Source organism: Thalassophryne amazonica, chromosome 1, assembly GCF_902500255.1.
Source record: "Thalassophryne amazonica chromosome 1, fThaAma1.1, whole genome shotgun sequence".
Lineage (NCBI taxonomy): Eukaryota > Metazoa > Chordata > Actinopteri > Batrachoidiformes > Batrachoididae > Thalassophryne > Thalassophryne amazonica.
The window spans coordinates 94,696,085-94,712,195 of NC_047103.1; the positions used below are offsets into that span (position 1 = coordinate 94,696,085).

Below are 16,111 nucleotides of genomic sequence, written 5' to 3' on the forward strand. Positions count from 1 at the left end.
AAATGGCTGCAAATGAGATCAGACTATTTTTCGTTGTGAATACAGCAGAGAAATTACCTCCAAGGTAGCTGATTTCTCGGCGGGGAGGTGGAGTTGCAGTCCGGCGTTTAAGGTGGTGGTAATGTGGATGAATGACAGCTGATGCTGATGACGAGTAACAGCTGTCACTCCCGGTTGCTATGACACCCTCTAGTGCTTGAAGCCCGCACTTCAAGCAGGGCGCCATCTGGTGGTGGTGGGCCAGCAGTACCTCCTCTTCAGCGGCCCACACAACAGGACCCCCCCCCTCAACGGGCGCCTCCTGGCGCCCGACCTGGCTTGTCTGGGTGCCACCGGTAGAAGTCGGCCCACACAACAACTAAGACATTTTTATGCTTTTTTTTTCTTTAAAACTCTGAGTTTTAAAGAAACAGACAAAGAAAAGACACTCACTGTGAGTGTCCTCACTAAAAACAGTTGAAGACCCATGATGCGTTAACAACAAATACTAATGCTCTTTTTCCACCCAAATGCGCCTAAAGTTTCTTCCTGAGGATGACATGATGTAAAAAAACAGATAAAGCTTTCTTACCTCTCAATTTGGTTGGGCTTTCTCCATAAATACACATTATCCATTCTTTCTGCTCAGACGGCAAACCAGGGGCAAGTCCAGATGGAAAAAGGGCATGGGGAAAAGGGACGCGGCCCCTCACAACACCCCTAGACTAAAAGTCCACTTTTAAAGACATTTTTTCATACTACTGCCACTTATAATTATTATTATTATTATTATTATTATTATTATTATTATTATTATTATTATTATTATTATTATTTCAACAACTAAAATGTTTAGAAAGAATGTAAATGTTAGAAAAGTGGTAGAAAGAATTTAACTGTTACATTTATAAACAATATTGTAAGTTTTATCTTTGCAGTGCTGTCAGCAATTAAATATGAGGTCAAGAAAGACTGTCTTTATTTCATTTTTTATAAAACAAGTATTTATGTTCATTGAAATCAAGAAACACTGTTTTTATTTTATTTTTTTATGACACAAGTATGTATGTTCATTGAAGTCAAGAAAGTCTGACTTTTTTCATGTTTTACAAAAACTCAGGAAACTTTCAGGAAATGGTATTTAACCTAAAATGTCAGGACATATATTGCTTACTTTATATTACTGTTAAAAATGCACTTCTAATAAAGTGAGTATTGGTAAAACTGTTATTATTTTCATGTTGAGGTGCCAGGCGGGTTGTTGCTGGCAGCTGCTGAAAGTAACTAATAGAGCAACTATTAATCTATTTTACTTACTTTTAAAATTGAGTAATCAGTAAAGTAACAGTTACTTTTTCAAGGAATAATCAGTAATTAGATTACTTTTTCGAAGTAACTGTGGCAACACTGATCCAGAATGAACACTCACCGCTACATAATCCCAGGAACAGCTACTACTATATTCAATTTCCAGATCAGAGAAGTTAAAGAAAACACGATGACTGGGATCCACCCTGATGACCCAGGAACAGTCCACATTGTGTGGATAGTTGCTGGGATACAAAGGAGAATGGATCTCTCCTGATGGAGCTGTGACTGGACCTCCACAACCTGCAGGAAAACACACAGAAGGGCAATGTTACACCTGACACACAACACTGCAGAGAGAATACAAGTGTCAACACTCGGTTCCAGCTGCCATGTTGTCCTTTTCACTGCCAGTGCTCGTGTTGTAGAATTAAGAAGGTGCCTTGCAATCATCTGTGCAATCATGGAGTGATGCTCTTGAGGAGTGGTCATGCACAGAAAGATTGCATCGCTATTCTGAGGCAGCAGAAAGCGAGAGCATCATCATCACCATCATCATGACTTGCTTCATTTTACTACTTCAGTACTACTACTACAGTACTTTAACAATAATAGAGCTTTAGTGGCTGCTCCTGTAAATGATCTGGTCATGCACGTTGGTGCTTTGCATGCAGATCCCCATAAGGGTTAAAATGAACAGAAAATTAAAGAAATGCAATTAGGACAAACAGCTCAGTAGACCAGACAATAGAAATGTCATGATACCAGAAATTTTGATATGGTACCAATACCAAATGCAGTTGCACATTTATTGATACCAAATTTGATACCAATGAAAACAAACAAACAACACAACACAACATAACAGGTTTGTTAAAAGAGATTTTAAAGGTTTAAACAAAAATATCTACATATTCTTTTATGCTTTAGTGAACATTCACAAATAGTACTTACTATTTTACAGTATGATTTGGATTAGTTTTAGTTATCCATCTCACCAATAATGACTATAATATTACTCACTGGAGAAGTGAAAAGACATGAGTTTTAATATCATAGTATTGTGCCACATATATTTGACCATTAGATGTCAATTAATTTTTTTTTTCAATTTATTTCCTTTATATAGTGCCAAATCACAGCAGAGTTGCCTCAAGATGCTTCACACAGGTAAGGTCTAACCTTACCAACCCCCAGAGCAACAGTGGTAAGGAAAAACTCCCTCTGAGGAAGAAACCTCAAGCATACCAGACTGAAAAGGGGTGACCCTCTGCTCGGGCCATGCTACAAACATAAATTACAGAAATAATTCACAGAACAATTCACGGACGAATATACAAGAATTGCTGTTGGTGCACAGGACAGGAGGGTCGCCAACACAGACACAACTCCCATCTCTGGATGGAGCTGCACCTTAAACAGAGAAAAAATAGAATCAGGCATCAGAAAGACAAAAAATACTGTATAATTTGCCAGCATTAAGAAAAAGAGAAGAAATACTAAGGTGATTGCCGGCCGCTAGACTTAAGCTTCACTAAAACACCCAGAATTTAGGTGAAGTTGAGGCCGTGGCCCACTCGAATTACTAATAACATGAATTAAAAGAGTAAAAAGTGTAAAAAAAACTTTACCAGTATGCTAGCCATATGAAAGGGAAAATAAGTGCGTCTTAAGTCTGGACTTGAAAGTCTCCACAGAATCTGATTGTTTTATTGACGCAGGGAGATCATTCCACAGAACAGGGGCACGATAAGCGAAAGCTCTGTGACCCGCAGACTTCTTATTCACCCTAGGGACACAAAGTAGTCCTGCACCCTGAGAACGTAAAGCCCGGGCCGGTACGTAAGGTTTAATTAGGTCAGCTAGGTAGGGAGGTGCCAGTCCATGAATAATTTTATACGTTAGTAGCAGAACCTTAAAATCTGATCTCACTGGGACAGGAAGCCAGTGAAGAGATGCCAAAATGGGTGTAATGTGGTCGAACTTTCTGCTTCGTGTCAAAAGTCTGGCTGCAGCATTCTGAACCAATTGGAGAGCCCTAATGCTAGACTGCGGTAAACCAGAAAACAGAACATTGCAGTAGTCCGATCTAGAAGAGATGAACGCATGGCTCAGGGTCTCAGCATCAGCCATAGACAGGATGGGACAAATCTTAGCTATATTTCGCAGGTGGAAGAAAGCAGTCCTAGTAATATTTCTAATATGGAGACCAAAGGACAATGAAGGATCAAAAATTACCCCAAGGTTCCTCACTTTGTCAGTGTGATGTATGACACACGAGCCTAGGCTGAGTGTTAACTGGTCAAATTGATGCCGATGTCTCACTGGACCAAGAACCATCATTTCAGTCTTTTCAGAGTTTAAAAGTAGGAAGTTTCTAGACATCCAACTTCTCACTGCTGCAAGGCAATCTTCTAAGGATTTTATGTGAACGAGATTACCAGCAGTTATCTGCATATATAACTAAGTATCATCTGAATAGCAGTGACAGGTAATCCCAAAACGCCGCAATATGTGCCCAAGGGGTGCTATATAAAGGGAGAAAAGCAGGGGCCTAAGACAGACCCCTGAGGAACCCCAAATTTCATGTCACTAAGGTTAGAGATAGTGTTACTGTACAAAACACAGTGAGAACAACTGGTAAAGTATGACGTCAGCCATGCAAGGGCACTCCCAGTAATCCCAAAATGATTTTCCAGCCTATCAAGTAGAATATGATGATCCACTGTATCAAATGCAGCACTGAGATCTAACAGCAACAGAACCGTAGTGGTGTCCGAATCCATTGTAAGCAGAAGATCATTCACAACTTTAGTGACAGCCGTCTCTGTGGAATGATATTTTCTAAACGCAGACTGCAGTGGCTCAAAGAGATTATTCTCAGCTGCCGTGACACCACTTTTTCCAGAATTTTAGAGCAAAATGATAGATTTGATATCGGCCGATAGTTTTTCAGTACACTAGGGTCAAGATTAGGTTTCGTAAGTAATGGTTTAATCACTGCAGATGTGAAATGTTTAGGAACAGATCCAGAAGTTAAAGAAAGATTAATAATTTCCAGCACAATCGGCCCAAGAGTGGGCCACAGGTCCTTAAACAGTTTTGTTGGTATAGGATCAAATAAACAGGTTGTGCTTTTTGTTGACATTACGAGTTTCATCAGCATGTCTAGAGAGATACTATCAAATTCTGTAAATCTAGGTAATACCTCAGTAATGGCACCCACCTCAATAGCAGGGTGTAGTGGCTGGGTTAAGGCATGCTGGGATATGTTCAACCTAATGTCATCTATTTTCTTCTCAAAGTAATCTAGGAAAACTTGTGCTGTAAAAGGAGAGTGAGCTACAGGTGGGTGTCTATGAATAAGTGTTGCCACCGTGTCAAACAAGAACTCTGAGTTATGCTTGTTTTTGTTGATCAAATCAGAGTAATACGAGGTCTGTCAGAAAAGTATCGGACCTTTTTATTTTTTTCAAAAACCATATGGATTTGAATCACGTGTGATTGCATCAGCCAAGCTTAAACCTTCGTGCGCATGCATGAGTTTTTTCACGCCTGTCGGTTGCGTCATTCACCTGTGAGCAGGCTTTGTGTGAGCAGTGGTCCACTCCTCTCGTCGGATTTTTATTGCGAATAAATGTCTGAACAATTTGGAGCTTTGCTGCATCAATTTTTTCCAGAAACTGTGAGAGACCTCCAGGTGGACACCATTCGGAAAATTCTGTTGGCTTTCAGGGACAATTTAATGGGGATTACACAGAATAAGGAGTGCTCCAGCCGGTTTAAAGACCGCCCACAGCTGCTGAGAGCGTGCCGCGCTCCGAGCGCCGATCGACAGGCTGAATCAACCAGATCATTTCCAACGTGAAGGCTTTGTTGATCCGGGACGTCGTCTGACTTCCACAAAAAAAAGGCAGAAGGCGTGGACATCAGCACTTTTTTGGCACATTCCACTGTTAAAGGAGTTTTATTCATGGAAAGAAAAGTGGACGGATGCGCCACCGTGCCATTCATGGCGCGGGACAAAACCACCTCTGTGTTGGTCTCACAGGACAGCTTTGAGATGGCTTTCAGACGGCTGTCGGTGGGTTTTCAGTCGTGTGACTAACCAAGAAATTGTGGATGAGCCTGGACATGCCAGAACATGTCCTGTGAGGCTTCATCACGGCGTTGCTTTGCACCATGTGGCTCCACCGCGACGTGCGGAATTCCTCCGCACATCTGTCTCAATGTGCCGAAAAAGTGCTGATGTCCACGTCTTCCGCAATTCCTGTGCTAGTCAGAGGACGTCCCGGATAAAACACAGCGTCCAGTTTGGAAATGAACGGCACATTCCACTGTTACAGGAGTTTTTGTCATGGAAAGAGGAGCGAAGGAATTCCGCGATTCGCGGTGGAGCCATATGGCGCAAAGCAACGCCGTGATGAAGCCTCACAGGACATGTTCTGGCATGTCCAGGCTCATCCACAATTTCTCGGTTAGTCACACAACTGAAAACCCACCGACAGCCGTCTGAAAGCCATCTCAAAACCGTCCTGTGAGACCAACACGGAGGTGGTTTTGTCCTGCGCCATGAATGGCACGGTGGCGCATCCGTCCGCTTTTCTTTCCATGAAAAAAACTCCTTTAACAGTGGAATGTACCGAAAAAGTGCTGATGTCCACGCCTTCTGCCTTTTTTTGTGGAAGTCAGACGACGTCCCGGATCAACAAAGCCTTCACTTTGGAAATGATCTGGTTGATTCAGCCTGTCGATCGGCGCTCGAAGCGCGGCGCGCTCTCAGCAGCTGTGGGCGGTCTTTAAACCGGCTGGAGCACTCCTTAATCCGTGTAATCCCCATAAAATTGTCCCTGAAAGCCAACAGAATTTTCCGAATGGTGTCCACCTGGAGGTCTCTCACAGTTTCTGGAAAAAATTGATGCAGCAAAGCTCCAAATCGTTCAGACATTTATTCGCAATAAAAATCCGACGAGAGGAGTGGACCACTGCTCACACAAAGCCTGCTCACAGGCGAATGACGCAACCGACAGGCGTGAAAAAACACACGCATGCGCACGGAGGTTCAACCTTGGCTGATGCAATCACACGTGATTCAAATCCATTTGGTTTTTGAAAAAAATAAAAAGGTCCGATACTTTTCTGACAGACCTCGTAGGTCCGCTTTGTAGCCAATAATGCATGCTTATAGTCTAAGATAGCATCACGCCACGCAAGGTGGAATACTTCTAATTTTGAACAATGCCATTTCTGTTCTAGACCTCTTGCTTTATGTTTGAGGTCACGCAGGTAATCATTGAACCAAGGTGACTGCGATTTGGGGGTGTGTGGTTTCAACACAGGTGGTGCAATCATGTCGAGTGTTGTTTTGAGATGTCAGTATGACAAAGACCTGCAAGCAGCAAAAAGACAAAGCAGATGATGTCAGTATTCAACTAATGAAGCTTTTTAATAGTATAATTTAAGAGTCACTGTGTCAACACCACACCTCACAAATGAGGCACATCTTCATCTCATCATATCTAATACCAACCTTTTTTGGCCAGTTTTCATTTTTATGACCATTGATCATGTTATTTTGTGGCACGCTGTCCCTTACTCCACTGTATGTGACAGCGAGGTGCTTCGAAGTGCTTCATGACATACTTAGACTCAGAGCTTGCAAGATTTCATGGACAATGTTTCTGATTGATGTAAATATTTAAGTGCAAATATTATATACTGACTACAGCACACAGAAAGGTCAGGACAGTAAGATGAGTATTGCCATGTTTTCAGAATTTTGTACCAACTTTAGTGTCTGTTCTCATGTGACACTACATCCATATTAACACCAGCCCTGCATGGGTTGCAATTTGCAAAGAACATTTATATTTTCCTGGCGGGCCTTTCCAAATGTTGCAGTTTGTCACATCCTGATCATTCCGTCAAATAATCACAAATTAAAACAAGTTGGACTTAATCACAAAGACCAATAGTTCAAAAAGTATTGGTAAATTACTGTCTCTCACATTCTCCTTTCATTTTAACTGTCAAAGTCTTGTGTTTTGTATTTCATGTACAGTATTAATGATTTTGGTTTGAGCGTGTGCAAAAATCTTACATTTTCAGTGTTTTTCATATGACAGCTTGTGTGAACTCATGAGAAATTGAAATTTTAAACTCTTCACTTTCCTCAGGTACAGCCTTTCAAGCTGGCAGCTATCACCCCATTATCAAAAAACCTGGCCTTGACACTGATAATCCTGCCAATTTCTGACCTATTTCCAACTTAAAATTTCTGTCTAAAATCCTTGAGCGTGTCGTAGCTGCACAACTTCAAACACACTTAAACTCCAACAGTTTATCTGAACCTTTCCTATCCGGCTTCAGACCAAACACAGCACAGAAACAGCTCTACTTAAAGTCAGAAATGACCTCCTTCTCACCTCCGACTCCAGCCACTTAAACATCCTCATCCTCCTGGACCTCACCGCTGCATTTAACACCATCAGCCACTCCATCCTCACTCAAGAACACCCTGAACATCACTGGAACTGCTTTGACCTGGCTTAAGTCCTACCCTCACAAAATGGCAATAATACGTCCATATAAACAACTTGCTCCTCCTCACATTGCTCTTCTGTACAAGGTGTCCTTCAGGTTCAGTGCTGGCCCTCTCCTGTTCTTGTCTAAATCCTTCCCCTTGGTAACATCATCCGCTGCCATGGTCTCCACTTTCACTGCTATGCTGACGATATACAACTGTACATCTCCACAAAATCCATAAACATCACAACGCAGTCCACGCTCACTCCTGCCTTACAGAATCAAAACCTGGATGAATCACAACTTTCTCAAACTTAACAGTGCCAAAACAGACATCTTCAAAACTGGACCTAAAAACATCATTAAATCTGCACACAACTTCACTCTGCACACCAACACCACTCTCTCACCATCCACCTTCATCCGAAACCTTGGTATTTACTTTGATCCACAGCTCACCTTCAAACACCACATTAAACACATCACCCGGCTTGCCTTCTTTCATCTCAAAAACATTTCTAGAGTCTGCCCAACCCTTTCATTTTCCTCAGCTGAAACTCTCATTCATGCTTTCATCACTTCCAGAATCAATTGGTACAATAGCATCCTCTATGGCATTCCATCCAAATCATTCAACAAACTCCAATATATTCAGAACTCTGCAGCCCGCCTTTTCACTCACACCTGCTCAAGTGAACACATCACCCCAGTCCTTCAGAACGTCCACTGGCTCCCTGTTCCTTACCGCATCCAGTTCAAAGTCCTTCTTCTCACAATCAAAGCCCTTCACAATCTGGCCCCTCCGTACCTCACTGACCTGTTCCATCACTACACTCCTTCTCGCACCCTCTGCTCCTCCAATGCCAACCTTCTGTCCCTCCCCTGTAGGACAAGCTCCAAACTTGGGGTGACAGAGGCTTCTCCATTGCCACTCCCACCCTCTGGAATCATTGCCCCAACAACTCCGCGACTGCCCAGACCTCTTCACTTTTAAGAAAGGACTCAAAACCCAGCTGTTCAGATCTGCTTTTAATATTTGAAATGAATGTTTTTATCCTGCTTTTATGGTGATTTAAACTGTACTGTAAAGCATCTTTGAGTACTTTGGAAAGCACTTTATAAATACAACCCCAATTCCAATGAAGTTGGGACGTTGTGTAAAATGTAAATAAAAATAGAATACAATGATTGCAAATCTTCTTCAACCTATATTCAACTGCATACACCACAAAGACAATATATTTAATGTTCAAACTGATAAATTTTATTGTTTTTGTGCAAATATTTGCTCATTTCTAAAAAAGCTGGGACAGGGTAACAAAAGACTGGGAAAGTTGATGAATGCTCAAAGAACACCTATTTGGAAACAGGTGAGTGTCATGACTGGGTATAAAAGGAGCATCCTCAAAAGTCTCAGCCATTCACAAGCAAAGATGGGGTGAGGATCACCACTTTGTGAACAACTGTGTGAAAAAATGGTCCAACAGTTAAGAACAATGTTTCTCAACATTCAATTGCAAGGAATTTAGGGATTCCATCATCTACAGTCCATAATATAATCAGAAGATTCAGAGAATCTGGAGAACATTCTACACGTAAACAAGAAGGCTGAAAACCAACATTGAATACCCATGACCTTCGATCCCTCAGGCGGCACTGTATTAAAATTAAAGATCACTGTGTAAAGGATCTTACCGTGTGGGCTCAGGAACAATTCAGAAAACCATTGTCAGTTAACACAGTTCATCGCTACATCTACATCTACGTTGTGTCCTCCGGACGAAAAAGACCATCCAGATTGTTACCAGTGCAAAGTTCAAAAGCCAGCATCTGTGATGGTATGGAGGTGTGTTAGTGCCCATGGCATGGGCAACTTATACATCTGTGATGGCACCATCAGTGCTGAAAGGTACATCCAGATTTTGGAGCAACACATGCTGCCATCCAAGCAATGTCTTTTTCAGGGACATCCCTGCTTATTTCAGAAAGATAATGCCAAGCCACATTCTGCAGTGTTACAACAGCGTGGCTTTGTAGTAAAAGAGTGTGGGTTCCCAGACTGGCCTGCCTGCAGTCCAGACCTGTTGCCCAGTGAAAATGTGTGATGCATTATGAAGCGCAAAATATGACAACGGAGACTCCAGACTGTTGAACAACTGAAGTCGTACATCAAGCAAGAATGGGAAAGAATTCCACCTACAAAGATTCAACAATTAGTGTCCTCAGTTCCCAAATGCTTATTGAGTGTTGTTAGAAGGAAAGGTGATGTACAACAGTGGTAAACATACCACTGTCCCAGCTTTTTTGAAATGTGTTGCAGGCATCTATTTCAAAATTAGCAAATATTTGCACAAAAACAATAAACTTTATCAGTTTGAACATTAAATATCTTGTCTTTGTGGTGTATTCAATTGAATATAGGTTGAAGAGGATTTTCAAATCATTGTATTCTGTTCTTACTGACATTTTACAAATGTCCCAACTTCATTGGAATTGGGTTGTAAAATGTATTATTATTATTATTATTATTATCATTATTATTATTATTATCCATCCATCCATCCATTTTCTTCCGCTTTGTCCGGAGTCGGGTCGTGGGGGTAGCAGCTCAAGCAAAGCCGCCCAGACCTCCCGATCCACACACACCTCCCCCAGCTCCTCCGGGGGAACCCCAAGGCATTCCCAAGCCAACCGAGAGATGTAGTCCCTCCAGCGTGTCCTGGGTCTTCCCCGGGGCCTCCTCCTAATGGGACATGCCCGGAACACCTCTCCAGCCTGGCGTCCAGGGGGCAGCCGAAAAAGATGCCCGAGCCACCTCAACTGACTCCTTTCGATGTGGAGGAGCAGCGGCTCGACTCTAAGCTCCTCCCAAGTGACCGAGCTCCTCACCCTATCTCTAAGGGAGCGCCCAGCCACCCTGCGGAGGAAACTCATCTCGGCCGCTTGTACTCGCGATCTCGTTCTTTCGGTCATGAGCCAAATCTCATGACCATATGTGAGGATCGGAACGTAGATCGATCGGTAAATCGAGAGCTTTGCCCCCCTACTCAGCTCTCTCTTCACCACGACGGTCCGATACAGCGACCGCATCACTGCAGATGCTGCACCGATCCCTCTATCGATCTCATGCTGCATCCGTCCCTCACTCGTGAACAAGACCCCGAGATACTTAAACTCCTCCACTTGAGGCAAGAACACTCCACCGACCTGAAGAGGGCAAAGCACCTTTTTCCGGTCAAGAACCATGGCCTCGGATTTGGAGGTGCTGATTCTCATCCCGGACGCTTCACACTTGGCTGCAAACCGCCCCAGTGCATGCCAAAGGTCCTGATTTGACGAAGCCAACAGAACCACATCGTCCGCAAACAGCAGAGATGAGATTCTGTGGTTCCCAAACCAGACCCCCTCTACACCCTGGCTGCGCCTAGAAATTCTGTCCATAAAAACAATGAACAGAACCAGTGACAAAGGGCAGCCCTGGCAGAGGCCAACATGCACTGGAAACAGGTTTGACTTACTACCGGCAATGCGAACCAAGCTCCTGCTGCGGTCGTACAGGGACCGGATAGCCCTTAGCAAAGGAACCCGGACCCCGTACTCCCGGAGCACCCCCCACAGGGTGCCCCGAGGGACACGGTCAAACGCCTTCTCCAGATCCACAAAACACATGTGGATTGGTTGGGCGAACTCCCATGAGCCCTCGAGCACCCGATGGAGCGTGTAGAGCTGGTCCAGTGTGCCGCAACCAGGATGAAAACCACACTGCTCCTCCTGAATCCGAGGTTCGGCCATCGGTCAAATTCTCCTCTCCAGTGCTCTGGAATAGACCTTACCGGGGAGGCTGAGGAGTGTGATCCCCCTATAGTTGGAACACACCCTCCGGTCCCCCTTCTTAAACAGAGGGACCACCACCCCAGTCTGCCAATCCAGAGGCACTGTCCCCGATCACCATGCGATGTTGCAGAGGCGTGTCAGCCAAGACAGTCCCACAACATCCAGAGACTTAAGGTACTCAGGACGGATTTCATCCACCCCAGGAGCCTTGCCACCGAGGAGCTTTCTAACTACCTCGGTGACAAGGCCTGGGTAATGGATGAGTCCGCCTCTGAGTCCCCAGTCTCTACTTCCTCTTCGGAAGACGTGACGATGGGATTGAGGAGATCCTCGAAGTATTCCTTCCACCGCCCGACAACGTCCCCAGTCAGGGTCAACAGCTCCCCACCCGCACTGTAAACAGTGCTGGTGGAGAGCTGCTTCCGCCTCCTGAGGCGCAGGACAGTTTCCAGAATCTATTCGAGGCCGACCGATAGTCCTCCTCCACGGCCTCCCCGAACTCCTCCCAGACTCGAGTTTTTGCCTCTGCGACCGCACGGGCTGCGGCACACTTGGCTTGCCAGTACCTGTCAGCTGCCTCCGGGGTCCCACCTACCAACAAAGATAAGTAGGACTCCTTCTTCAGCTTGACGGCATCCCTTACTTCCGGCGTCCACCACCGGGTTCGGGGATTGGTGCCGCGACAGGCACCAGAGACCTTGTGACCACAGCTATGAGCGGCCGCATCAACAATGGAGGTGGAGAACATGGTCCACTGGACTCCATGTCTCCAACCTCCCCCGGGATCTGGGAGAAGCTCTCCCGGATGTGGCAGTTGAAGACCTCGCTGACAGAGGGTTCCGCCAGTCATTCCCAGCAGACCCTCATGATACGTTTGGGCCTGCCAGGTCTGACCGGCTTCCTCTCCTCCCAGCGGATCCAACTCACCACCAGGTGATGATCGGTCGACAGATCTGCCCCTCTCTTCACTCGAGTGTCCGAGACACATGGCCAGGTCAGATGATACGACTACAAAGTCGATCATCGACCTACAGCTCAGGGTGTCCTGGTGCCATGTGCGCTTATGACACCCTTGTGCTCGAACATGGTGTTCGTGATGGACAAACTGTGACTAGCACAGAAGTCCAACAACTAAACACCACTTGGATTCAGATCGGGGAGTCCGTGCTTCCCAATCACCCCTCTCCAGGTCTCACTGTCGTGGGTGTTGAAATCCCCCAGGAGAACAATGGAGTCCCCAGTCGGAGCGCTATCTAGTACCCCTCCCAGGGACTCCAAGAAGGTCAGGTACTCTACACTGCCGCTCGGCCCGTAGGCCGAGACAACGGTGAGAGACCTGTCCCCGACCCGAAGTTGTAGGGACGCGATCCTCTCATTCACTGGAGTAAACTCCAACACATGGCGACTGAGCTGGGGAGCAATAAGCAATGCGACCCAGCTCTCTGCTTCTCCCCATGGGCAACGCCAGAAAAATGAAGCATCCAGCCCCTCTCCAGGAGTTGGGTACCAGAGCTCAAGCTGTGAGTGGAGGTGAGCCCGACTATTTCTAGCCGGTATCTCTCAACCTCCCGCACAAGTTCAGGCTCCTTCCCCCCCAGCGAGGTGACATTCCATGTCCCAACAGCCAGGGGCTGTGAGCATGGACCGGGCCGCCGGGCCACCCGCCCTCAACCGCCACCCAATCCTCTCTGCACCCGACCCCATGGCCCCCTCTGCAGGTGGTGAACCCACAGGAGGGCGGGCCCACGTCGCTCTTTCGGGCTGAGCCTGGCCGGGCCCCATGGGCTAAGGCCCGACCACCAGGCACTCGTGCGCGAGCCCCAACCCCAGGCCTGGCTCCAGGGTGGGGCCCCGGCTCCGCCATACCGGGCGACGTCTCGGTCCTTGATTTTTTACTTCTGAACTGCCCTTAGTCTGACCCATCACCTAGGACCTGTTTGCCTTGGTAGACCCTACAAGGGGCACAAACCCCCCCACAACATAGCTCCTAGGATCATCCGGGTACACAAACTCCCCCACCACGATAAGGTGGCAGCTAGAGGGGGATAATAATAATAATAATTATCCCCCGAATTATTATTAATATTATTATTATTATTATTATTATTATTATTATTATTATTATTATTATTATTATCATTAGCTGAGCACAAGAGCTTTTGTTGCTAATTATTACTTTAATCTCATTGGCTTTTTTTAAGTCCTCTGTAATTATTTACCCTGTCTTGTCCTTGATAAGCATGAGAACATGTTGCTTACTAGATTTATTGTAACTTGATGCATAACAATGTGATACATGGGTACAAATGTAGTGTCCGTCCTGTCCACCCACCTCCTTGAGCTTCTGTCCAGGTTGCATTGAAACCACGCCCACTGATATAGACATCAGTCTTGAAGCGTATTGTCATCGTGTTGCCAGTGCTGGAGACGTGCAATGGGCTCGTTGATGTTTGGCAAAGCTGTGCCAGTCGAGGGGCATTCACATCTGGGCCTCCATAAACCTGAATGAAAGTCAAAAACCTGGTGTTTAAATGCCAAAATCAAGTATGTAAGGTCTATAATAAACATAGTTCTTCAACAGCTTTCTGAGTGTGTGCACTGAATTTGCAGGCATAAGAGGGAACAATGGAAGTTATGGCAACTCCCATGATGTTTGGAAAAACATCAGTAGCATCTACTGCTCACTGGCCAAAGTGAACAACAGCAAACACAGAAAAAAACACTTCTTACATAACATATTTTGTTTGCCCACAACGAAATGTGCATGCAAATGTATAAATGGAATGGAATATTTTGTATATGCTTCCAAAATTTAATATTTATTTATCTCAAGCGCACAAATTATTCAAAACATCATCCCCATTCTTTGCCTCCTCCAAAGATGACCATCCTCTTTTGCAAAAAGTCACAGCCCCTTCATGTTTGATTGACAACTATAACATGAAAACAACAGACACACTTGCGTGCCTCCTGGTGGAGGACCACAACAAGAAAGAGACAATTATTGAATGAATCTCTGCAGAAATATGTCAAAAACAGCTTTTATCACCAATCTCATCTCACATGTTACAAAGTTTGTGTAGCAGTTTCCTATATCTGACAGACCAGCTTAAAGGTGAAGAACAACATAAACGAATCAGATCACCTGTTCACTGGAGAAGGCTTTAGGCCAATCTGAGCATGGTCAGCTTCATATCTCACCTCCAGCACATCATAGTTGCAGGTTTGGTGAAACTCCACATCAAAGTCAACAATGGTGAGGGTGATGCTGCTGCCAGCAGACGTGGTGAGGTACCAGAGGCATTCCCTGTTCGCTGGGTAGGCACTGGGGTAACCTGGACTGCTGAAGGATCCGATGGGGCCAGACAGCTCCCCACCACATCCTGTAAGGACAAAAAGAGTTGAAATTTACCCCATCTATTTGGAAGGCTTACTCCTTTATTTAAAATGCAGTCAATGTCAAGTCTGCAGAAATCAAGGCTTTGAATTGGTTTGTGGAATGAAAATAAACCAGAATTTGCTAGGAACAAAAACAAAACCATACAGTTTATATATTTTATGTTACAGAATAGAACCATTTAATTAAAATAATGGTAACTGGTTCTTTTTTGAAAAGGGTTCTGTTTACAATGACCCGGTGAGGTAGTCAGACTCTATTAATGCTCCACCCCCAAACTGTTAGTGGTGGTAATGCACGGTGTCAGTTTGCAAAGTGCCAATAAACTCAACAGAAGAAGAACAAGGAGGTTCACTTCCGCCTGTTATTTATTTTGGTTGTTGGTGGTGGGACAAAGCACTGGCGTGCCGTATTTCACATGATTATGCTTTTTGTCTTGGTGGACTGGCAGTGTACATATGGCCCCACTCTGACCAGAGTAGGACCATATGTACACTGCCAGTGTTAATTTAACACTGTCAGTGTTAGTTTACACTGGTGATTTTGCTGTGTAGGGGAGGTGATGATTTAGTGGTTAAGGTGTTGGGCTTGAGTCCAGAAGATCATGGGTTCAAATCCCCACCTGACTGGAAAATCACTAAGGGCCCTTGGGCAAGGCCTTTAATCCCCTATTGCTCCCAGTGTGTAATGAGCGCCTTGTATGGCAGCACCCTGACATCAGGGTGAATGTGAGGCATAATTGTAAAGCGCTTTGAGCGTCTGATGCAGATGGAAAAGCGCTATATAAATGCAGTCCATTTAAATACCCACTGTTTGAATTATGTACATTTTCGTGGCACAGAAACACTATGATGACCTGGTGCTGGATACAATCTAGTTACCTAAGGTGATAACTGGATGTTTTTGGTACTGACAGGCGGGTTTGTCGAGGACGTTAGGACAGAAATGCGAGGCTCACACAAACAGCTGTGGTTGTAGAAGGTCTTTAGTGGTGAGGATAGCAATGATCAGTACACGAGTAGGCAGTCCAAAGTACACAGCAGCAGTACAATAATCATCAGGCTTAGG

The 16,111-nt window shown here is 44.9% G+C and overlaps 1 protein-coding gene across 1 annotated transcript in view; it reads right to left on the reverse strand.

Moving 5' to 3' along the window:
- cubn (cubilin (intrinsic factor-cobalamin receptor)) overlaps positions 1–16,111 on the reverse strand; it is a 362,295-nt gene that overhangs the window by 166,312 nt on the left and 179,872 nt on the right. Inside the window, exons 29-31 of the mRNA XM_034169223.1 lie at positions 14,848–15,029; positions 13,979–14,147; positions 1,409–1,590 (exon numbers count right to left, since the gene is read on the reverse strand). Coding sequence (XP_034025114.1) covers positions 1,409–1,590; positions 13,979–14,147; positions 14,848–15,029 — 533 coding nt within the window. The remainder of the gene's footprint in view (positions 1–1,408; positions 1,591–13,978; positions 14,148–14,847; positions 15,030–16,111) is intronic.